This window comes from Balaenoptera acutorostrata, chromosome X (assembly GCF_949987535.1).
Source record: "Balaenoptera acutorostrata chromosome X, mBalAcu1.1, whole genome shotgun sequence".
Lineage (NCBI taxonomy): Eukaryota > Metazoa > Chordata > Mammalia > Artiodactyla > Balaenopteridae > Balaenoptera > Balaenoptera acutorostrata.
The window spans coordinates 131,266,507-131,288,975 of NC_080085.1; the positions used below are offsets into that span (position 1 = coordinate 131,266,507).

The following is a 22,469-nucleotide window of genomic DNA, read 5'->3' on the forward strand; positions in this document are numbered from 1 at the left end:
AAGGAGGCAGCAAAGTACATGGCTGTGAGCAGGGGCTCTGAATCCAGCCAGCCCGGATTCGAATCCTGACTCTGCCACTTCCTGGCTGTGTGATCTTGTGTAAGCTTCTGACCTCTCTGTGCCTCAGTTCCCTCATCTGTAAACTGTGGGCAGCAATAGCACCTACCTCACGGGGCAGTTACGAGGACAAAACCAGGTAATATCTGTAAAGCACATACAACAGTGCCTGGCACATAGTAAATGCCAAGTGACTGCTTATTAAATCAGCAGATCCTCACCTCACCAGACACTGGATTAAGTCAGTCAGCTCATTAAACTGACTGAACTGGGAAAGTTTGTAAAACAGGGCTAGAACCTGTACTCCATAGAGCTGTGATGCATTTGAAACACTCAGCCCCCTGCAGTACGTGGCGTGTGGTCATCCTCATCCTTGATGGAGGCCCGGAAGCCCTCAGGTCCTCCGACGCTCCGGAGGGCACTGTTGCTTCTGTCGAGTGTTCTTACTTTCTCTGCAGCCACCCAGTGGCCAATTCTGGTGAAGCCCCTTAACATCCTGAATGTAGTAAATGGCTCCAGTGGCTTACTGTGGCATGCATAAATATTGTTATCATAATAACAATGGTAACTGCTTACCAGCACATTGCAGTTTACACAGTGGATCACGGAGATGATCTCATTTGCTAAAACAAGCAACAGGGCACAGTAGGCTTGAGATTCTGGCTTTTGATTGAGCCCAAGGCAAATAGTGGTAGTTAGGGAGCGCTGTTTCTGGAGTTTTTGACAGAACACATGGATGGTCTCCCTTCCCATGACTTAAGCCTCCAACAGCCAAACTGCAGGGTATTAACTTGCATTTCATTCTTCCACTCACTTGTGCTGCCATTTCAGATCACAGGGGTCACAGTAACAATTTGAAACCAGTCTTTTGCTATTCCTTAGCCTCTTCTCATTTAGATAAGTAAGTAGATCAACATCCTGACGTCTGCTGCTCAGCCCCAAATACTCATTTACATCTTTCCACCACCCTTCCATGATGTATGAATCAGGCAGGACAGGGCATGTGTTTTTGCTGCGCATCCAACTCATCGTGCTGTTATTTGAGAGGTAACTGGGAGCCTTGGCTGGAGTGGAAAAGTCATATCAACAGGAGTACTCCTATTTGCGACCAGCTTCTACATAGTTCCATCATTTCTCTGCTCTTCTGAGCCCAGCTCTGGGTTTTCCCATACATCTGCTTCCCTGGCGCTTGAGGATGCATGTTGCTTTCTGGCACTGGCTGTCAGTAGCCCAGGGTAGACAACATAACCCAGCACCTGCAAAGGCAGTCCCCTGCAGGGAAGGAGTACCAGTGAGAAGAGTCAGACGGGCAGCTGCCTGTGACGCTCTCAGAGAAACAGCTGTTGTAAGTAATGCCACTTCTGTTCTAGGGACTCCAAACCAGTTACTTTCAAATTAGTGGTTTTCTTAGAGGGGGATTCAGACGTTAGGTAGGGCTTGGGAGTAGATGTATATACACATTCACGCACATGTACACGCTACAGGTTCTCTCTGCTTGAACTCTTACCGATAACAACACCTATAGAAGTGATATAACTTTTAAAAAGACAACTTTTGGAAGGATATGAAGAAATTACAACTCACTGCTTTAGTCGTTTGCTTGTCTCTGATACAGCTGCAACTCACTTACGACTTCCAATTCGTGAGAGGGCAGCAGAATTCTCAGTGATGTGGCTTTCCATAATGCTTGCTGTTCAGGCTGAAGGGAAGTAGCAAAAGGGCAGGTATTCCAAAGGCCAGTGCGAGGCATCTGCCGATTGTCAGCTGCGGCGTCAAGAGTGATATCAGCGCCCTAAGCATGTGGGTTCCCCATCACCCACCATGTTTGTTACCTTCCCTGAACAGGCACCAGCAGACAGGTGGGGGAGGCCAGCCTCGGATCAACACTGTCTGGCAAATAACACCTGTGCAGGTAGGTTGAGGTTCTGACCTCACTGACCTGCTTTAGGGATTCAAATCCCCTGTTCAGTGCTGCAGGACATGAGTTCATTCTTGAGGAGGCATTAGAAGAAAGAAGAACTCCATAATCCGTCTCAAACCCCAAGGCTTGAACATGCGGTTGTAATTTGTTCAGAGGCTGTTCTGTAAGCTGAGTTAGGAGCGGGGGAGGGCAGAGGCAGCTCTGGTCTGCATAGTCAGGCAGGGATCTCTTTGTCTATACAAGGTGACTTTCACACATATTCTGGTCAATGTGCCGTGGGCTTTGTGTAGACCCCATCCGTGGGGACAGATAGCTTCAACAAGAGAGAACCAAGCCAAGTGGCCCCTGCAGAAACGAAGCCTACAAGTGGAGCCTCATGAAATGTGAGTAGGCTACCGTTTTATGAGCTCTTTCTCTGAGCCAGGCCCTTGGTTAGACATCTGCCCATGTTGGGGGATAGGATGAGAGGAAGAAAACATCAAGGCAGCAATGCTTTCAGGAGCCATGCCAGGCTGGGCCCGGAATGCAGGCCAAGGGAACCCGTCTACGTCCCATGGGAGCCACTGATATTTTATTTATTATTTATTTATTTATTTTTGGCTGCGTTGGGTCTTCGTTGCTGCGCACGGGCTTTCTCTAGTGGTGGCGAGCGGGGGCTGCTCTTGGTTGCGGCGTGTGGGCTTTTCACTGCGGTGGCTTTTCTTGTTGTGGAGCAGGGGCTCTAGGCACACAGGCTTCAGTAGTTGTGGCACGCGGGCTCAGTAGCTGTGGCTCGCAGGCTGTGGAGCGCAGGCTCAGTAGTTGTGGCGCACGGGCTTAGTTGCTCTGCGGCATGTGGGATCTTCCGGGACCAGGGCTCGAACCTGTGTCCTCTGCATTGGCAGGCGGATTCTTAACCACGGCACCACCAGGGAAGTCCTCAGCACTTCTTATAAGTGGTTGATTAGGAGTATCCAGAGGAGATATTATGCATATTTCTATGGCCATGGACTATCAATGCTGTCTTTACTACAAATAGAGTCATTAGCAGCTTTAGATCGGATCAGATTAGAGAGCTAATTCTAGAAACCCCAAAACCAATTCAGAAAACTCATTTTTTAAATTGAAGTATGGTTGCTATACAGTATTATGTGTTACAGGCATACAATGTAGTGATTTACAATTTTTAAAGGTTATACTCCATTTACAGTTATTATAAAATATTGGCTATATTCCCCTTGTTTTACAAGATATCCTTGTAGCTTATTTTATACATAGTAGTTTGTACCTCTTAATACCCTATCCCTATCGTGCCCCTTCCCCCTACCCTCTCCCCAGTGGTAACCACTAGTTTGTTCTCTATTTCTGTGAATCTGCTTCTTTTATGTTATATTCACTAGTTTGTTGTATTTTTTAGATTCCACATATAAGTGAGATCATACAGTATTTGTCTTTCTCTGACTCATTTCACTTAGCATAATGCCCTCCAAGTCCATCCATGTTGCTGCAAATGGCAAAATGTCATTCTTTTTTATGGCTGTGTAGTATTCCATTGTGTGTGTGTGTGCATGTGTGTGTGTGTGTGTGTTTAAACCACATCTTCTTTATCCATTCATCCATTGATGGACACTTAGTTTGCTTCCATATCTTGGCAGTTGTAAATAATGCTGCTGTGAACATTGGGGTGCATGTATCAGTGTTTTTGTTTTTTTCGGACATATACCCAGGAGTGGAATTGCTGGGTCGTATGGCAGTTCAATTTTTAGGTTTTTTTTTTTTTTTTTTTTTTTTTAAGATTTCTTTATTGATTGATTGATTGATTGCTATGTTGGGTCTTCGTTTTTTTGTTTTTTTTTTTTTGTGCTAGGGCTTTCTCCAGTTGTGGCAAGTGGGGGCCACTCTTCATCGCGGTGCGCGGGCCTCTCACTATTGTGGCCTCTCTTGTTGCGGAGCACAGGCTCCAGACGCGCAGGCTCAGTAGTTGTGGCTCACGGGCCCAGTCGCTCCGCGGCATGTGGGATCCTCCCAGACCAGGGCTCGAACCCGTGTCCCCCGCATTAGCAAGCAGACTCTCAACCACTGCGCCACCAGGGAAGCCCCAATTTTTAGGTTTTTTAAGAAATATTTATTTATTTATTTGGCTGCGTCAGGTCCCACGGCATGCGGGATCTTTCATTGCGGTGCGTGGGTTTCTCTAGTTGCAGAGCGTGGGCTTCTCTCTAGCTGTGGTGCGCGGGATCCAGGGCACGTGGGCTCAGTAGTTGTGACACGTGGGCTGAGTTGCCCCGCGGCATGTGGGATCTTAGTTCCCCGACCAGGGATCGAATGCGCATCCCCTGCATTGGAAGGCGGATTCTTAACCACTGGACCACCAGGGAAGTCCCCAGTTTTTAGTTTTTTGAGAAACCTCCATACTATTTTCCACAGTGACTGCACCAATTTACATTCCCACCAACAGTGTACAAGGGTTCCCTTTTCTCCACATCCTTGACAATACTTGTTATTTGTGTTCTTTTTGATGACAGCCATTCTGACAGGTGTGAGGTGGTATCTCATTGTGATTTTGACTTGCATTTCCCTGATGATTAGTGATGTTGAGCATCTTTTCATGTGACTGTTTGTGATCTGCATTTCCTCTTTGGAAAAATGTGTATTCAGTTCTTCTGCCCATTTTTAAAGTGGTTTGTTTCTTTATTTGATATTGAGTTGTATGAGCTGTTGACATATGTTGGATATTAACCCCTTATCAGTCATTTGCAAATATGTTCTCTTGTTCGGTAGGTTGCCTTTTCATTTTTTCAATGGTCTCCTTTGCGGTGCAAGAGCTTTTAAGTTTAATTTAGTTCCCATTTTGCTTTTATTTCCTTTACTTGAGGAGATGGATCCAAAAAAAATACTTCTGTGGTTTATGACAAAGAGCATTCTGCCCATGTTTTCCTCTAGAAGTTTTATAGTATCTTGTCTTACATTTAGGTCTTTAATCCATTTTGAGTTTATTTTTGTATACAGTGTTAGAAGAGGTTCTAATTTCATTCTTTTACAGGTAGCTGTCCTGTTTTCCCAGCACCATTTATTGAAGAGACTGTCTTTTCTCCACTGTATATTCTTGCCTCCTTGGTCATAGATTAATTGACCATAAGTGAGTGGGTTTATCTCTGGGCTCTCTATCCTGTTCCGTTGATCTATATGTGTGTTTTTCTGCCAGTACCATCCTGTTTTCATTACTGTAACTTTGTAGTATAGTCTGAGGTCAGGGAGCGTGATTCCTCCAGCTCTGTTCTTTTTTCCCAAGATTGTTTTGGCTATTTGGGGTCTTTTGTGTCCATAAAAGTTTTTAAATTATTTGTTCTTGTTCTGTGAAAACTGCCACTGGAAGTTCGAGAGGGATTGCATTGAATGTGTAGATTGCCTTGGGTAGTATAGTCATTTTACAATATTGAGTCTTCCAATCCAAAAAAAACGGTATATTTTTCCATCTCTTTATGCCCTCTTCAATTTCTTTCATCAGTGTCTTATAGTTTTCCGAGTACAGGTCTTTTTCCTCCTTAGGTACGTTTATTCCTAGGTATTTTATTCTTTTTGATGCCATTAAATGGGATTATTTAACGGTAAATGGGATTATTTCCTTAATTTCTCTTTCTGCTAGTTTGTTGTTAGTGTATAGACATGCAACAGATTTCTGTATATGAACTTTGTATCCTGCAGCTTGACCGAAATCATTGACGAGCTCTAGTAGTTTTCTGGTCCAGGATGCTGGAAGTCCTGTCAGCCAGCACAAACGGAAACCTCGAGCTGCCACCAGCAGCCGAGGGGAGCGGGGTGGGTGAGCATCTCTCAGGAGTCTCCAGGGGCAGCTGGAATATGCAGTCCAGAGAGGAAAGCGGGGGGCCCAGGGATTCGGCTATTGGCGTGGGAGCACACGGCCACAATGCTGACAGCTGAGGAGGCGCCCGAGAGTGTTTGCGAGTTCCCAGACATTCTAAAGTGGAACTCGGCTTTTCAGTGGTCCTGGGGCATTGCCCAGTCACGTGGGCGCTGAGTACCACTTACATCTATGCAAAATGCACTGTGATTTCTGTGTAGCTCACCCGAGCTGTCTCTGGAGACAGTTAACTCAGGTGGCGTTTCAGCCCACGGTTTGCAAGAATCGACAAGGAAGGCCACCCTTTGCTGGTGATGGAAGGCTTCCTGCACGTAGCCAAGGGCCACTGATGGACCATTGCTTAAGCTCCTTAGATTCAAACTTGCTGTGAGACAGCATGCTTCTCCGTAACCACAGTAGCTGTGAGTTAAGTGTCAGGTGCCTTGCCTCCTGCTGTATGTCCCCCTGAGTCCTCAGGACCCCACGAAGCACGTGCTCCTACGAGTATCCTCGTGGGGAAGCAGAGGCTCCGAGGGTGTGAGCCAGGCAGCTGGGGGATCAGCAGGGCTGTGGGTCCGGCCTTGGCATCTTCTGGCAGAGCCCTCGCTCTCACCCACTGGGCCGGGCACCTGGGCCCTGGGCTGGTGACATATTGGGTTTGGAGGCGTTTCTGGTTCATGGAAATCTCAGGAAGATCCTCAAGCCTGTGACCAGAGTAGGGGGGTGGGGCATCAGTGTAGGTGGCGGCGCACGTGGGGAGAACGTGCCAGACGGGTGGTTGTGCAAGGCCGCCTGTCTGATGCTCGAGCAGCAAGCCCCAGAGCAGGATGGCAGCACTCACGGCCTGTGCGCAAACCCAGACGGGGGTCCCGTGGACGGCGGTCAGCGGAAAGTGAGCTGCACTGTGGGTGAAGGCCCAGGGCGACCGCCCCGTCCCGGGTGACAGGAGACTAGGCGTGCAGAGCGGGACCAGCCTGGGGTGGACACGTGCAGGCTCAGGAGCCGCAGGGGACGGCGGCCTGTCCTCCTCTGTCCCCAGGAGCTCACCCATCACCTCTGCAGCCCCTGCCCTGGACCTCCTGCAGACCGATGGCAGGGCGTGGAGAGGGTCTCCGTGGAGGACCGGCTGCCCGGCCTGTGACGGTGCCAAAAGGGCAGGGTGCCTGCGCCCTTGACCGTGGACCCCGTCCCGGACGTTGCTCGTGCTTGAAAGCATGGGTGCTGTGCAGGGCCCTGAAGGCCAGTGGACACAGAGGAGGAGCTCTGACCTCGTGGGTCACACGTGGGTCCGTGCACGTCGGCCTGGCCCGGGGGCTCCGGGACCAGAAGGCCGTGCCCGGTTTGCACGAGGGCTCGGCCTGTGGCTCTGCACCCGTGCACGGGTGTCATCGTGCCCCCTGCGGTGACGGGCGTGAAGCAGGAGGCTGACGTGCTGACGGGCCTGCCCTGTATGATGTCACTTCCTGGCTGGGCTGTGATGTCACCCCCGAGCAACCGGAGCACTTTTGTGAGGGGCTGAGCGGGAGTGTGAGCCCAGGGTGCTGCCGGCCGCGCTGCACTGTCCCGTTTACGTGCAGGAGGGACACGCCGCCCTCCGCATGGCTGAGGACGAGAAGGGCCCCTGTTTAAGAGAGGCTGCCCGCACCTCCTCGTGAGGATGAAGGGGAGAGTGCGCACTAAACCTGCATCCTGGAAGGTGGACGGCAAGCCGGCAGCCCTGGGGTACCTCCCGGCGCCCAGCGCCTCGGAGCCGCAGGACGGCCTCCCACTCTATCCTGAGGACATCCAGGGGACCCCGAGCGACCCGGAACTCGACCATGCAGCCGCCCTGGCCAGGACTGACTCTGTCCCTCCGGCCCCTCCTCGGACAGCAGCCGAGCCCCCTGCGCCGGATCCCGACGCGCAGGCTCTGGTCCCTCTAGGCCCTGGCCTGGCAGAGGTGGCCCAGCCCGCCGAGGTCCCCTGGCTCTGCTTCGCCTGGCCTCCCGCCCAGATGAGTCCTCCCTGGCCCGTGCTGGGCCTGGCCGCCGCGCCCCCCCAGCTCCTCAGCCTGCCCCCGCGCGTGGCTCCCGGTGGCTGCGCCGCTGCCTCTTGCGCCCCCTGGATGCCCGAGGTGGCCGCCAGGCCTGCCGCCTCCCTGACCTTGATCCCTCGGCCCCTGAGCCCCTTCTGCTACTACTGCGTGGGCTCCCGCTGTTTCAGGGAATACCCGGCCCCTCCGGGCGGGCCCACAGAGGACCCTGACCAGGCAGACCCTGCAGACACACGGAGGTGGTAACGCGGTCACAACCTTGCAGGGCAATAAAGAGCACGGGGACATGAGAGCGATGTTCCGCCCAACACGTGTTTGGCGCCTCCGTCCTGGGCCCGGCTGAGCAGTTGAGTCCCCTCAGCAGGAAACGATGACAGGGGACAGCCCACCCCCGGCACAGTGCGGGCACCTAGCAGACACCCGGTGAAGCCCCTCAGACGCCCTGCCTCCACTCACTAGAGAGACCCTTCAAGGGCTTGACAAGCACAAGGAAGGGCCTGGCATCCGCGGCTTCACGGTCGCGGGGACACCGTGTCCAGCAGGGTCTTGATTTGACAGATGAGAAGAGCTCAGGCCTCCCCGGGTCAGAGGCCTGAAAAGAGCCCTTACTGTCCTGAGACGCACAGGGGTGGAGGGGACGGTCCCCGCCAGGGGCCTGCGGGGGTTCAGTTTGGGGGTGCTCTCTGGTGTCTGGACAGCAGGACTGAGGTTTGCTTTGCACTGCGGGTCCTGCGTCTGGTGACATGTTCTTGGTTCTCTTTCCCTTGCCTTTTCGAGCTAAACACTTCAAGGGCGCCGTGCTCCAACACCCTCTGGTCGCTGGGGTGTCGAGCTTAGAGCGCGAGTCCTTGTGGACGAGCCCCCCTAAAGAGTGTTTGCCTTGAGGAGCAAAGGAAGTAAAGCTCCACGGTCATACTGTCGAGGTAAGAGCCCCGAGCTCAGCGGGAGGAGAGAGCACACACACCAGTCCACCAGAACCAGAAGACTGGGGGCTCCCTTCTTTGCACTTTGGCGGCAGGTAGAGCAGGCCCCCTGAGACGGGCACACTGGGCGGTGCAGGACAGGAGCGCCGTCACCCGGGTGCTGACCTGCAGGTGCCGCCCGGCCCGGGCTGCTCGCGCTTACATCCCGAGGCCCGCTGGTGCGCGCTCAGCCCCTTTCTAGGGTTCGTTGACTGCGGCACGCCTTCACTTTTTTTTTTTTTTAAAGAAAGGTTGTGACCAAATTAAAGGTTGTTGACCAAATTCTTTTTTTAATTTTTATTTATTTATTTATTTATGGCTGTGTTGGGTCTTCGTTTCTGTGCGAGGGCTTTCTCCAGTTGTGGCAAGTGGGAGCCACTCTTCATCGCGGTGCCCGGGCCTCTCTCTATCGTGGCCTCTCTTGTTGCGGAGCACGGGCTCCAGACGCGCAGGCTCAGTAGTTGTGGCTCACGGGCCCAGTTACTCCTCGGCATGTGGGATCTTCCCAGACCAGGGCTCGAATCCGTGTGCCCTGCATTGGCAGGCAGATTCTCAACCACTGCGCCACCAGGGAAGCCCACGCCTTCACTTTTAAGGAGTAGGTTGCTCTCCTCTTGGTCGTGGACTTGCGTAGGCCTCCTGACCTGGGACCACAGGGCGATGCTCCTATTTAAAAACCACTTTCCCGTTCACCTCAGCCCGTGGGGAACTTGCTTACGTGTAACTCTACAGAGAAAGGGGAGATTGTGCGGACTGTAATATCAAGCTATCTGCTTTTCACAAAGGCACCTTTTGATTTACGAAGTCCAGGCTGCCTGGCGTCAGTAAAGAGAGCAGCGGCGTACCTCACGCCAGCGCTGAGTCCCTCTAGACTTTGCACCGCGTGTCTGCGGACTGACGTTGGCTGAGCTCCCGCCCTCCTGGGCTGGGTAGAGGCAGCTGCCCAAGCTCCCGCAGGAGTAAAGGGGACGCGAGAAGGGGCTTCACAGGCTGACCTGTGACAGCCACATAGAGTCGCCGAACCACTCGTGCCCGGGCCACCAGAGGAGAGGCCGGGCTGGTCCCGAGCCCTGGGCTTGACTTCTGTTCCCAGGGCGTCCCAGGCGACAGTGTCTAGGACAGTGGAAAGGCTTCTCAACCGGAAAGGGTGGCTCAGAGAGAGAGAGGGCTGCGTCACAAGTGCTCCAGACTCTGTAAGGGTGACCCTGGAGGCCGAAACGGGCAGAGCCACGTGAGTCTGGCGATCGATGGCGGACTCACTTGCCACCAGCTCTGCCCGAGCCTCCTTCAGCCCCGTGGTCAGCCCGGGGCTGCCCGTCCACCAGCCGCGGCCTCGTCGCCCTCGCTGCCGGCTGTGCCGATACCAGCCGCGGCAGGGCCCCGAGGGCTCAGCACCACGCGGACACACACGTGACTGAGCCAGCTCGCACTGGTCAACGACGTACATTCTGGAAATGTGCTGGGTCCCCGCTTCGGGGGTGGGGGGCGGGCGTCCTGAGCCTGCGTCCCCACGAAGACAGTGAGCAGGGTCAGCGCCCAGTGATGTGTGCAGAGCACTGAAGGCCAGGGCGCGCCCCCAGCTCACAGCTGCTGCCTCCACGTGTGGGGGATGGGCTGGGGGACCTGGCCAGGCCTCTGTGGCTGTCACAGCGATAGGGCGACATCCCCTCCCAAACACTGCTAAGGAGGCGGCGGGGGGGGGAGCGGGAATTGCCTGGAGTTCCAGGGGTTAGGACTCGACGCGTTCACTGTGGTGGCCCGGGTTCAATCCCAGGTCGGGGAACTAAGATCCCCCAAGCCTTGCGGGGTGGCCAAAAACACAAAAAAGGAAAAAAAAAGGAGGGTTGGGGGAGCAGGGGAAGTAGACCCAAGGTACGAGGAATGATCCAACCACCAGCAGCCAGAGGAGCCGCGGGTCAGCCCGGGTGAGGGGTGGTCCCATCTGCCGCTCCTGTCTGTCACAATCCAACAGCTAGTGGACGTCAGGGGGGTCTCTTGAGCAACCCAACAGCAGTGCCCCAAAATGAACGATGCAAAAATGGACAGAAGGGAAGGAAGAAACAGGTGTACAATAGAAGTGGGAGACTTCAGTTCCCCCTGTGATGGATTCAAATGGATCCCCCAGCTCCCACCCCAACCATTAAATCCACCTGTTGCAGTGCTAATCCCAAGGTGAATGTGTTTGGAGATAGCACCCTTGGGGGAGTCAGTAAGGTTAAATGAGGTCATAAGGGTGGGACCCTAATTCCACAAGAGTGGTGTCCTTTGGAAAAGAGGAAGAGACAGGGAAGATCTCCCTCCCTCCCTCACCCTCTCTTCCTCCCTCCCACCCTCCCTCTCTCTCTCTCTCTCTTTCTCTCCCTCCCTCCCTCTCTCTCTCTCTCTCCGTACCTTCCTACCCCTCTCTTTTTCCCTCCCTCGCCCCCCCTTTCTCTCTCTCCCTCCCCCTCTCTCTGTCCTTCCCTGCCCCTCTCTATCTCTCTCCCTTCCCTGTATCTCCCTCCCTCCCCCCTTTCTCTCTTGCCCTCCTTCCCTCTCCCTTCCCCTCCCTCCCTCTCTCTCCCTCCCTCCCTCTTTCCCTCTCTCTCTCTCTCCCTCCCTCCCTCCCGTCCCCCCCCAACCTGTGCACAGAAGCAGCCAAGTGAGAGACCAAGAGAAAACCGGCTCTCTGCGAGCCAGGAGGAGAGGCCTTCCCTCACCAGATAGTCCACACGTTAAGCCACACAGCATCCCTCAGTAGACTTAAGGGGATACAAACAAAAGGACTGAAATCATACAAAGTATGTTCTCTGGCCAAAATAGAGTGAAATTAGACATCAATAACAGAAGGAAACTTGGGAAATCTGCAAAGAGAGGGAAATTGTGCCAGGCCTCCCCAAATAACAGCATTAGTCTGGGACGATGCCAAACGCAACAGCACAGGATGAGGGGCTGAAACAGCAGACACAGATTCTCAACGGTGGTGGGGCCCGGGAGGCCGAGAGGGAGGGTCCAGCAGGGGTGGCTCGTACTGCGGCCGGTCTCCTTGGTTGCAGGTGGCCGTGCTCTAACCGCCCCTCACGTGGTCACCCTCTGTGCACGCACCCCCAGGCCCTGCCTTCTCTCCTTGCATGTGCTGATCTGCTCTTCCCTCAAGGGCGCCAGCCATCTTGCTTTAGACCTCATCCCAATGGCCTCACGTCAACCTGAGAACCACTAACTCCCGTCACAGTGACATTGTGAGGTTCTGGGGGTTGGGGCTTCAACATGCAAAATTTGGGGGGACGCAGTTCAGTCCGTGACAATAGCCCAGGGAACACACAAGACATCACAAGGGAAATTAGAAAATACTTTGAAATGAAGAAAACACATACCAACGCCCCCAGGACTTACGGCACGCGGCCAAAGAGGCACTTGGGAGTTAAAGCTGCAAACACCTGTGTTCAAATGGAAGCAACACCTCAAATGAATAGCCTCACCTTGAACAGGGACAAGCGAGAAAAAGAGTAAGGCGAATCCAAGCATTCTGATAACAAATTTTCACGAGAAAAGGAAAACTGCACTAATCCACGTATGCGGGGATCAGAAGACACGTACTGGTTTGGAATCTTCACAACGTGGGGGAGGGCGCGTCTTTCTTACACACTCAGTAACAAGAGCTACATCCACCGACCACTTCATTTGGCCCAGGCCTTTTACAAACAGGTCACATCATGGGGAAGCCCACGCCAATGCTTTTGCCTTGTACTATTACGAGGCCCATTTTACAGACGGAGAAATCGAGGCATAGGGAGTCTCCATGATTTGATCAGCTTATCACTAGAAGGACTCTTATTCAAGCTGAGCTTTGTGTACGTGCAAAGCCCCGTCCCTGCACTGGCCTGACTTGTCTCCCCAACAGTCAAGGGGGATTCAGCTGTCCTCCACGGGGTCCTACTACCTGATGCCTCAGGCCACATAATGGAGAAAACACAGGGAAGCCAGGCATTAGTGCCCATGAGAGCCTGACACTGGATTCTGCCCACGTGGCCTCCCCAGCCCCATCAGGTCACCATCTCTCGTGAAATGGACACGAGGGCCAGGGAGGAGGGTGAGGGTCTAGGACTGAGGGTGTGAGGATGGAGAAGGGTCCTGGACGTGGGGGTCCGAGGCACGGCCCTCGGCAGGCGGCTCTTCTGCGCAGGCTTGGGCCCTGCTCTCTCCTTCCACTGCCCACTCTGCTCCCTTCTCTCCCGGCGGCGTGGTGGCCCCACCTTCTCCTGCAGGCTCACTTCCCCGGGCAGACTGGCTGTGAGGCAGGCGGCAAGCCTGCATTCAAAGCACGGGGACCGCCGGGCTGGAGGACTCTCAGCACCCCCACGGGGCGTGAGTGTCTGTGCCCTTCAGGGCCCCGTGGATGACCTCAGTCTGGGTACTGGAACATACATGACGCGTTCCCTATACATACATGTGGTATGGCGATGCATGTGTATATAGGCACATATATTCTACACACATGTTATATATATATACATAGGACACACACTGCACTGCACAGACATGTAAAATGTATTACTCACTATGAATGAGGATGAAAAAGTGACAAACACGTAACTCCAACAGGTAATATGATCTAATCATCAAAGCAAGCGTTTCCCTAAATCACCTGCCACTGCTCAGGCCTCTTCAGCTAAAACTAAACGTTTCTTAAAACAGGTTGCCAAAGTCCGGAGGCTGGTGAGGAGCCCCGAGGGGACGGTGTGCGGTTCTCTGTGCTCCCCCCACGGTCATGGGCGCGGCAGCCCCCCATCCAGCATCTGTGCTGGGACTGCAGCCTTTCTCTCCCCTGCCTGCCCCCAGAACTCATCCCTGTGCGGATCACAGAGGGATTGTCTTCAGCGTCCATTTCTTCCCGTAGAAGCCCTTCTCGTGGCCCAAGAGTGCTCACTTTTGGAACACCTGCGTGTGTCCTTTTCCCATCGCCGTCCCAGACCGTCGGATCCAGCCTCCCTGGAGGCTGCCTCGAAAGCCCTGTTTCCTTTCCGCAGTGGGGTGGTTTGGTTTCTGCTGCCCCCGATCCTGGCCTCCCACGTCCACCTTGGGTCTCTGTGGGTACTTGCCCTTTGAAGGACTTGATTTGGGGCTTCAGCGTGTAGCCTGTCCCATTGAAAGCGAGCATTTCACTGGTGCGCTCCCAGGCCAGCCCTGCTCTCCTTCCCCACGCCCGCCCCTGCCCCCCTCCACCTCCACCCCCGGGGCCCTGTCTCGCTGTTACCTTGAGGATACATAGAATGATTTTGTTTGCTTTCAGCTTACACGCGTTTGAACGGGCCTAAGTGACACGGACTCACTCTCAAGGAAATTTCCTACTTGCTGACCTAGACGCGACTGGAGGAAGCCCCTGTCCACGTGCATTTGGAAATAGATGAGGGTCTGGGTGTCAGACGCACCGAAACCCGAATGAGAGTCGTCCGTCTTCACCGCAGGTGGGAGGATAGGATGGTGGGTTTGGCGATGCGCGTTCTCTGTCCGTTGTGGGCGACTTTGTCCTTCATAGCCACCGTGGAGGGGACAGAGTGGCACCTTGGAGAGGCCCGTCTGCGAGGATCCGAGGTCCCTGTCCCAGCTCTGCCACTAAGCAGGGTCATCTGCCCTCTGTGAGCGCCACTGCCCTATTTCTGAAAGGGGAGAGCTAAGAGGGTGTGGAAGAGGACCTCCCGAGGTGCCTTTCAGCCTAAGGACTGGCATCCTGGATGGAGCTCCCAGGCCTAGATTCGGGCCTGCTCCCTGGTCTTTACGCTTCTAAAGTGGTTTACAAAGCATTCTTTCAGGTCAGTTCCTCCTGTAGGGACGTGACCTCGGAGGCTGCGAATTTCGGTGGAGGCCGTCGGTGGCCCCTCGGAAGGGGCCCGAAGGCTGGGGCCTCCTTGGGCGGGCCCGCCTGTGTGGCCTTGCCTGCTGCCGCCCTCCTCGGGCCCTCCCTCGCCCCCTGGGTCCCGTAGGAGCTGCCTCCTTCCTGGTCCCCCTCCCTCCCAGGTGCCAGCCAGGCCCCGGCAGTGGGTTTGTGTGCACCGTGGGGGTCTTTCTCAGCCGGGTCTCGGGACCCTTCAGTTGGGCGGGCACAAGCCCTGGTGACGTCCAAGGCCTGCCTTTCCCAGCCTCGCCCTGCGGCCCCTGCCCTTGGCTTCCGCGCCCTGATGCCCCCAGCCCAGAGGCCCTCCAGCCGCTCCCCTCCCTCGCTGCCGCCAGGGTCTCGGGGTGTCTGCCAGCGTTCACTTCCCTCCAGTATCTGAGGAGGCTCCTGGAGGGGCCTTGTCCCGGTAGGCACTGGGGCCTTACAGTCAGTCCCAGGCAGTCTCAGTCCCTCCCTGCCCGTGGCTCAGCCATGAGCAGCTCAGCAGGCCGGGCTCCCGTTGGGCAGGAGGGCCCCAGGGCAGGAGCAGGGACGGGGCGCCGTCACGCGGGAAGGAGCCGGCACTGGACAGAAATGCCGGCGCCTGGCAGCGGCGGGTCTCAGCAAACCACAGACCAGCCCCGCACCGCCTCTGCTTCTCCTCGGCACCTTCCTTTCTTGGGCCTGCTTTTCGTCAACTGAAAGACACCGTGTAGCACCGAGAAGAGCAATGAGTCGCCAGTCAGAAGGTCGGCCACGGGCCGGGGGTGGGTGGGAGCAGCGTGGGCTCGAGAGGAAGTCAGACCAGGGCTCTGGTCCCCACCCCGTCACTTAGCAGCACGTGACCCTGGGAAGATTCCCAAGCCCCGTGGCCTCAGGTTCTTCACCTGTGAAGCGAGTGGGTGTGACGAGCCGTGTCTTGTAGGGGCTGCAGGGATGCGCGTGAGCTTCGTAAAGCAGCTCACAGGACCTGGCGTCTGTGGGAACGTTGATGACTGGCAGTTATTTCTCATATTGTTTGGATCACAGACCCTTCCCCTCTCTCCTCTGGCCTTTGGTTGGGCGGTTTCTTGTCCCGGTCATGTCAGAGAACATGCAGCTTCATCACCATCACCTCCCACAGAAGGAAGCCCCGCTTCCCAAAGGCCCAAACTGCCCTGGCTCGGGGCACTTACACTCCAGGGCCCGCTCCTGGAGCCCCACCGCCTCGTCCCATGTTGACTTGTTCTGTGGGACTTGGGGGACGTCTCACCACCTTCCTCATGTGACTGCGGCTCCTAGACCATCCCCCTAGGTGTGGGTGTGTCCTGCTTTTCCTAGCATTCCCGCTACTAACACAGGCCCTTCCAGAGAGCAGAGGCTCCGTGGAGGGCTGCCGAATAAATAAGCCAGAGAGCAGGGGGCTTACTTACTCAAATCAAGTTTTTCATGCTTTCGTAAATCACCGTGCAAATCCAACTAAACAGAGATAGCTTAGTTTTACAGAATGACAGACAAGAAGGATAAGAAGCAAAAACTCACTACGATTACTTTTATTTTTCTAATTCTTCCCCCATCTATATTACTGCTAAGTACTTTCACACTTCCAGAGCAGTTCTGATTCCAATTCCATGTTATCTGCCTCAGGGTCACAAAATGGAATGGGAGATTTCCCAATCTCTTTTACAAAACAGCAAAACTCTTGTACTTAAACTGGGTAATTATAAACACATTCTAATCAAAGTCATTCACAAAGTTAGACACTGTAGCTTGTTTAGTCTTCCATTAAAACGAATAACATTTGAAAAATTCCTAAAGAAAACAGATGATATTCCATGTCAACATACACAACAGGAACCCAAAGATGCTACACACCATGTTCCCCCCACTCGCAGGGGCCCTCGCTACTTGGAAACTCGACCGCTCTCTCTTCAAACTCAGAGTGAAGGACCAACCTCACTTCCTACCAGTGAACTTGGGCCTGGAAGGAGCCTGGCTGCTGCTCTGGCTCAGGCCCCCTCTTCCTCATCGCTCACACCCTCTGCACACAGGGATAGGAAGGACCTGAGATCCCATCCATTGACCCTGAGCAGATGCTCCAGGACCTGCCACTTGCTGGTCTCCGCGTAGGCCCGGGGACCCCACAGGAACTCGTAGCGGGCGGGGTCGCTTTGGGGCACCTGCCGGTACTCCAGGTAGCCCTCCTGCACCCACACTTCGGTGAGGAGCTCCCTGGGCTCTCCATAGATGCAGTGCTGCTCCCCTACATACACCTCCATGATGCTGAGCAATTCCCAGACATCCTCCTCAGGGGTGCGGTCACCGTACAGGGCGATCTGGCCCAGAATCAGCACCAGGAGGCCGGCCTTGGGCATGCTCTGCCCATCGCTCAGCACTGCATCACAGGTGAGGCCCAGGGTGGGGACCAGGACGTAGGTGCACTCGCGGGGGTCCACCTCCTTCACGTCCACGCCAAACACCAGCTGCATGCACTCGCAAGCTTGGCTGAAGACCACGGGGAAGTGGTCCCGATGGTCGCCGAGGACCATATTCAGCATCTCCGCCTTGCAGATCGGCTCCTTGGTGCGATACTTGAGGAGCAGGAACGCCACCAGGTCAGCCATCAGCACAGTAAGTGCCTCCTGGGGCAAGGACTCGGCATAGGCGGAGAAGGAGGGGGCGACGGGGGAGGAGGAGGACGAGGGGGAGGCGGCCTCCTCGCCCGCAGCCCCGAACACCTGCGCCTCCACGGGGCCCTGGGCCTGGACTGGGGCCTGAAGGTCAGCCTCAGGCTGGCGCAGCTCGCTCATCTCGACCAGGGCCCTGATGACTGGGGTCGGGCCGCCGACGGGAGTCTGGGCAGGGGTGACAGGTGGGGACCACGGACCTGGGGGAGAGAGGGGGTGTGAGCGGCCTCGGCGGAGAAACGCACCCTGGGCAGCTCTGACAAAGGCCACTTACAGGGCTCGCCTGGAGGGGTTCCCTCGGGCATCACAGGGGCGCTCCTCCTGGGCGGCCTGTCCCCTGCCAACCTGAAGAAGGAAGCGAGGTGGCCCCTCAGGGTGTAGCCAGCACAGCCCCAGGTACCGACCGGGACTGAGAGGGGTGTGGGGAGGTGCGGTGACTTGGGCCTTGTGGGGTCCCCTCTGTTCTGGGACGGGGAGCCCCTGGGTGCACACTCAGGGCGCACACCTCACCTTGACTCCTGGCGCTGCCTGGGCCTCCTCTGCTCTGTGGCCTGAGGACACGTGCCTCAGACCTGGGCCTTCGCCTCCCGGTTCCTGGAGCCCCTGTAAGGGGAATGGAGGGCGCACCTCGGGTGTAGGTTGTGCCACAGCCCTGGGCCCCTCGGTGCTGGTAGGAGGGGTGGGCCGGACTCTGTGGGCCCCCCATTGTTCCGGGGATTGGGCTCTCCTCAGTCCTCTCCCGGGGTCCACACCTTGACCCCGGCAGATCCTGGGACTCCTCCCTCTGCTGACCTGATGTTTCCCCTCAGACCAAGGTCCTCGCATCCTTAGACGCCTCCATCCCCAACCACGTGGCAGAGGTGAGAGCCTGCAACGTCAAGTCAGCCCTGCCCGGGACCTCCCAGGGCTGACAGCATGGGCGAGCTCCTCTGAGGTCCCCTCTGTCCTCCCACAGGGTCCTCACCTTGACGCCCGGCAGGACCTCGGATACCCCCCTTTGCCCACCTGAAGCCCTGCCCCTTACCCCAAATCCGCACTCTCTCTGGGACCCGGATGTCAGGAAATGCTGCCTGGGGTCATCCCGCCCCGCTGTTGCCCAGGGCTGACCACACGCATGGGTTTCTGTGGGCTCCCCTCAGTCCTCCCTCAGGGCCCTCACCTTGATTCCACGCAGGACCTGGGATCCTTCCCTCCGCCCACCTGAGACACCACCCCTTATACCCGCTCCCCAGTCTCTCCGCGGCCAGGATGTCAGGAAGTACTGCAAGCGCTCATCGCGCCCTATGGCCTCCAGTGCGACCTGGAGCTTCTCGATGCCTCATGCAGGGGGCCAGAGCCCCTCCCTGGACCCCCACAAATCCATCTGCCATGGCCAACAGCCTCCACCGGATCACAGCAGCCCCAGCGCCTGCCCCTCTCAGCATCACTTACGCCCCTCGTGGCCAGGCGGCTCCTCCCCGCACCCTCCCCCACTACATCCCCCCATACACCCTCCCCCACCCACCACCTGCTGGCGTTCCGCTCTGGGCCCTGCAAGCCGGGCGCCCCCCCATGCGTAAGAGATCAGACTGCCTCTCTCACCTCCCCATACCAGGGAGTCCTCCCCCGAGCACCCTCAGAGCCAGGGGCTCTCGCCTCACGCACCCCAGCTGCAGAGCCCACCCCCTTGCCCTCACCCACCCGGGAGCCGGAGCCCCCTTCCTGCCACGAGCGTCCTCCCCCCACCCCAGCCACCGCCCCGGCGGGAGCTCCCATAACGCCTACCGAGCCCGCGCCCGGAAGTCCTCCCCATCGACCCGCGCCTGCGCCAGGAGTAGCTCCGCCTTCTTCCCGCCACACGCAGCAGCCCTTAGCCCTCGCCTCGTGTCTCGGCCCGGGGAGGGGGCCCGAGAGTCTTCCCCATCGACCCGCACCTGCGCCAGGAGTAGCTCCGCCTTCCTCCCGCCACACGCAGCAGCCGTTAGCCCTCGCTTCGTGTCTCGGCCCGAGGAGGAGGAGTGGCCCACCCGTAGCGTCCTCCCCACCCCCACAGCCAGTCGTCCTCTCCTCTGGCCCCCAAAGCCGGCCCCACCCGCCCAGCAGGAAGCCCTCCGCTCTGGACCCTCCCCCACTACATCACCCCATACACCCTCCCCCACCCACCACCTGCTGGTGCTCCGTTCTGGGCCCTGGAAGCTGGGCGCCCCCCCCATGCGTAGAGATCAGACTGCCTCTCTCACCTCCCCACAACGGGGAGTCCCCCCACCCGAGCACCCTCAGAGCCAGGGGCTCTCGTCTCTCACATCCCAGATGCAGACCCCATCCGTCTTGCCCCCCCCCACCTGGGAGCCGGAGCCCCCTTTCTGCCACGAGTGTCCTCCACTCCACCCCACCCCCCGCCCCGGCGGGAACTCCCATAACGTCTACCTTGCCCGCGCCCGGGATTCCTCCCCATCGACCCGCGCCTCAGCCAGGAGTAGCTCTGCCTTCTTCCCGCCACACGCAGCAGCCTTTAGCCCTTGCCTCGTGTCTCGGCCCGAGGAGGGGGCCCAGGAGTCCTCCCCATCGACCCGCGCCTGCACCAGGAATAGCTCCGCCTTCCCCCCCGCCACACGCAGCAGCCATTAGCCCTCGCCTCGTGTCTCGGCCCGGGGAGTGGCCCGCCCGTTGCGTCCTCCCCACCCCCACAGCCAGTCGTCGTCTCCTCTGGCCCCCAAAGCCGGCCCCACCCGCCCAGCAAAAAGGCCTCTGCTCCGGGCCCCCCCACGCTTACCCATTACCCCACCCTCTGCACCCCGACTCCAGAACGACCCCACCAGCCACCCCGGCAGCCAGCGGTCCTCCCCTCGGACCCGCACACTGGGGGACCCTTCCCCCAGCCCCCCTTCAGCCCGCTGCCCTCCGCCGCCCCTCCCCCACTCCCCATCGAGCAGCCCGTACCCCTCCCCCCACCCCCACTCCTTCCCAGCGCCCCCGGTACCTGTGGAGTCCAGCCCCCGGCAAAGCCCCCACCTGTTTACTGACTTTCTGTGACTCTGTGGATGACGCAGAGTCCCGCTGAGAAGGGGCTGAAGAGCTCGTCTCAGCACTGCAGCCAGGAACTGTGAAGCCCACTGTCCCAGGCACTCTGTGCGAACGCCACGTGGGTTTCTGGGTGCTCCCGGAAGCCCGAGGAAGATGAGGGAGAACGTTCTAGACGTCCCTTTACAGAGAAAGTGGTTGGATCAGGAGAGCACGTGAGGAGGCGCTTTGCTACGGAAGCAGCAGTAGCCACGCGCACTGAGGGCGTGTGGTCCCAAGGCTTGGCGCCTCCGGAAGCAAAAGACACGCCCATTGGCCTTCCACCAATAGGAAGGCCTCCCTGCAAGGCTGCCGAGTCGGAGGAGCAAACTTGGAGATGCAGAGCCCATGGTGGCACATTGGTCAATCTGTCTTTACAGGTGGGTTTCTACTGTGATTGCTTCCGGAGGCGCCAAGCCTTGGGACCTCAGGCCCTCAGTGCGCATGGCTACTGCTGCTTCTGTAGCAAAGCGCCTCCTCACGTGCTCTTCTGATCCAACCACTTTCTGTGTAAGGAGACGTCTAGATCTTTCTCCCTCATCTTCCTCGGGCTTCCAGGAGCACCCGGAAACCAACGTGGTGTTCGCACAGAGTGCCTGGGACAGTGGGCTTCACATTTCCTGGCTGCAGTGCTGAGACGAGCTCTTCAGCCCCTTCTGAGCGGGACTCTGGCGTCATCCACAGAGTCACAGAAAGTCAGGAGACAGGCGGGGGCTTTGCGGGTGGCTGGACTCTGCAGGTACCGGGGGCGCTGGGAAGGAGTGGGGGTGGGGGGAGGGGTACGGGCTGCTCGATGGGGAGTGGGGGAGGGGCGGCGGAGGGCAGCGGGCTGAAGGGGGGCTGAGGGAAGTGTCCCCCAGTGTGCGGGTCCGAGGGGAGGACCGCTGGCTGCCAGGGTGGCTGGTGGGGTCGTTCTGGAGTCGGGGTGCAGAGGGTGGGGTAATGGCTAAGCGTGGGGGGGCCCGGAGCGGAGGGCTTCTTGCTGGGCGGGTGGGGCCGGCTTTGGGGGCCAGAGGAGAGGACGACTGGCTGTGGGGGTGGGGAGGACGCGACAGGCGGGCCACTCCCCCTCCCCGGGCCGAGACACGAGGCGAGGGCTAATGGCTGCTGCGTGTGGCGGGGGGGAAGGCGGAGCTACTCCTGGCGGGGGCGCGGGTCGATGGGGAGGACTCCCGGGCGCGGGTGCGGTAGGCGTTATGGGAGCTCCCGCCGGGACGGGGGGTGGGGTGGGGTGGGGTGGGGTGGCGGACGCTCGTGGCAGGAAGGGGGCTCCGGCTCCCGGTTGGGCGAGGGCAAGAGGGGTCGGCTCTGCGTCTGGGGTGGAAGAGGCGAGAGCCCCTGGGTCTGGGGGTGCTCGGGAGATGACTCCCCTGTGTGGGGAGGTGAGAGAGGCAGTCTGATCTCTAAGCATGGGGGGCGCCCGGCTTGCAGGGCCCAGAGCGGATCACCAGCAGGTGGTGGGTGGGGGAGGGTGTATGGGGGGATGTAGTGGGGGGGCGGGGAGGAGCCGCCTGGCCACGAGGGGCGTAAGTGATGCTGAGAGGGGAGGCGCTGGGGCTGCTGTGATATGGTGGAGGCTGTTGACCATGGCAGATGGATTTGTGGGGGTCCAGGGAGGGGTCCTGCTCTGCTGCATGAGGCATCAAGAAGCTCCGCTGGCTGCCGGGGTGGGGCTAATGGCTAAGCGTGGGGGGATCCAGAGCGGAGGGCTTCCTCCTGGGCGGGTGGAGCCAGCTTTGGGGGCCAGAGGAGAGGACGACTGGCTGTGGGGGTGGGGAGGACGCGACGGGCGGGCCACTCCCCCTCCTCGGGCCGAGACACGAGGCGAGGGCTAAAGGCTGCTGCGTGTGGCGGGAAGAAGGCGGAGCTACTCCTGGCGCAGGCGCGGGTCGATGCTGAGGACTCTCGGGCCCCCTCCCCGGGCCGAGACACGAGGCGAGGGCTAACGGCTGCTGCGTGTGGCGGGAGGAAGGCGGAGCTACTCCTGGCTGAGGCGCGGGTCGATGGGGAGGACTCCCGGGCGCGGGCTCGGTAGGCGTTATGGGAGCTCCCGCCGGGGCGGGGGGTGGGGTGGGGGGCGGAGGACGCTCGTGGCAGGAA

At 57.8% G+C, this 22,469-nt stretch overlaps 2 protein-coding genes across 3 annotated transcripts; one reads left to right on the forward strand and one right to left on the reverse strand.

The window, feature by feature from the left end:
* Positions 1 to 16,596: 16,596 nt before the first annotated feature.
* Positions 16,597 to 18,220, reverse strand: LOC130706438 (melanoma-associated antigen 10-like). Of its 2 annotated transcripts, none has more exons than XM_057538475.1 (2): positions 17,841 to 18,220; positions 16,597 to 17,530 (listed from the first exon to the last, which is right to left on the reverse strand). In XM_057538475.1, the coding sequence occupies exons 1-2, from the start codon at positions 18,034 to 18,036 to the stop codon at positions 16,653 to 16,655; spliced, it is 1,074 nt and encodes a 357-aa protein (XP_057394458.1). In that variant the 5' UTR covers positions 18,037 to 18,220; the 3' UTR covers positions 16,597 to 16,652. The 2 variants fall into 2 exon arrangements, with proteins under 2 accessions (XP_057394458.1, XP_057394459.1); XM_057538476.1 differs by lacking the exon at positions 17,841 to 18,220 and adding an exon at positions 17,605 to 17,666.
* Positions 18,221 to 18,698: 478 nt separating this feature from the next.
* On the forward strand, positions 18,699 to 19,937 carry LOC130706333 (uncharacterized). The gene has a single exon (XM_057537719.1). It carries the CDS (start codon positions 18,699 to 18,701, stop codon positions 19,935 to 19,937), a length of 1,239 nt encoding a protein of 412 aa, XP_057393702.1.
* Positions 19,938 to 22,469: the final 2,532 nt, after the last annotated feature.

What these genes read in the sequence shown, in the direction of transcription:
- LOC130706438 (XM_057538475.1), bottom strand. Translation starts at nt 18,036, where the DNA reads ATGGGGGGCCCACAGAGTCCGGCCCACCCCTCCTACCAGCACCGAGGG. An exon ending in AGGCAGCGCCAGGAGTCAAG is followed by an intron (nt 17,531 to 17,840) that starts GTGAGGTGTGCG and finishes TCTCTCCCCCAG; the next exon opens with GTCCGTGGTCCCCACCTGTC.
- LOC130706333 (XM_057537719.1), top strand. Translation starts at nt 18,699, where the DNA reads ATGGCCAACAGCCTCCACCGGATCACAGCAGCCCCAGCGCCTGCCCCT.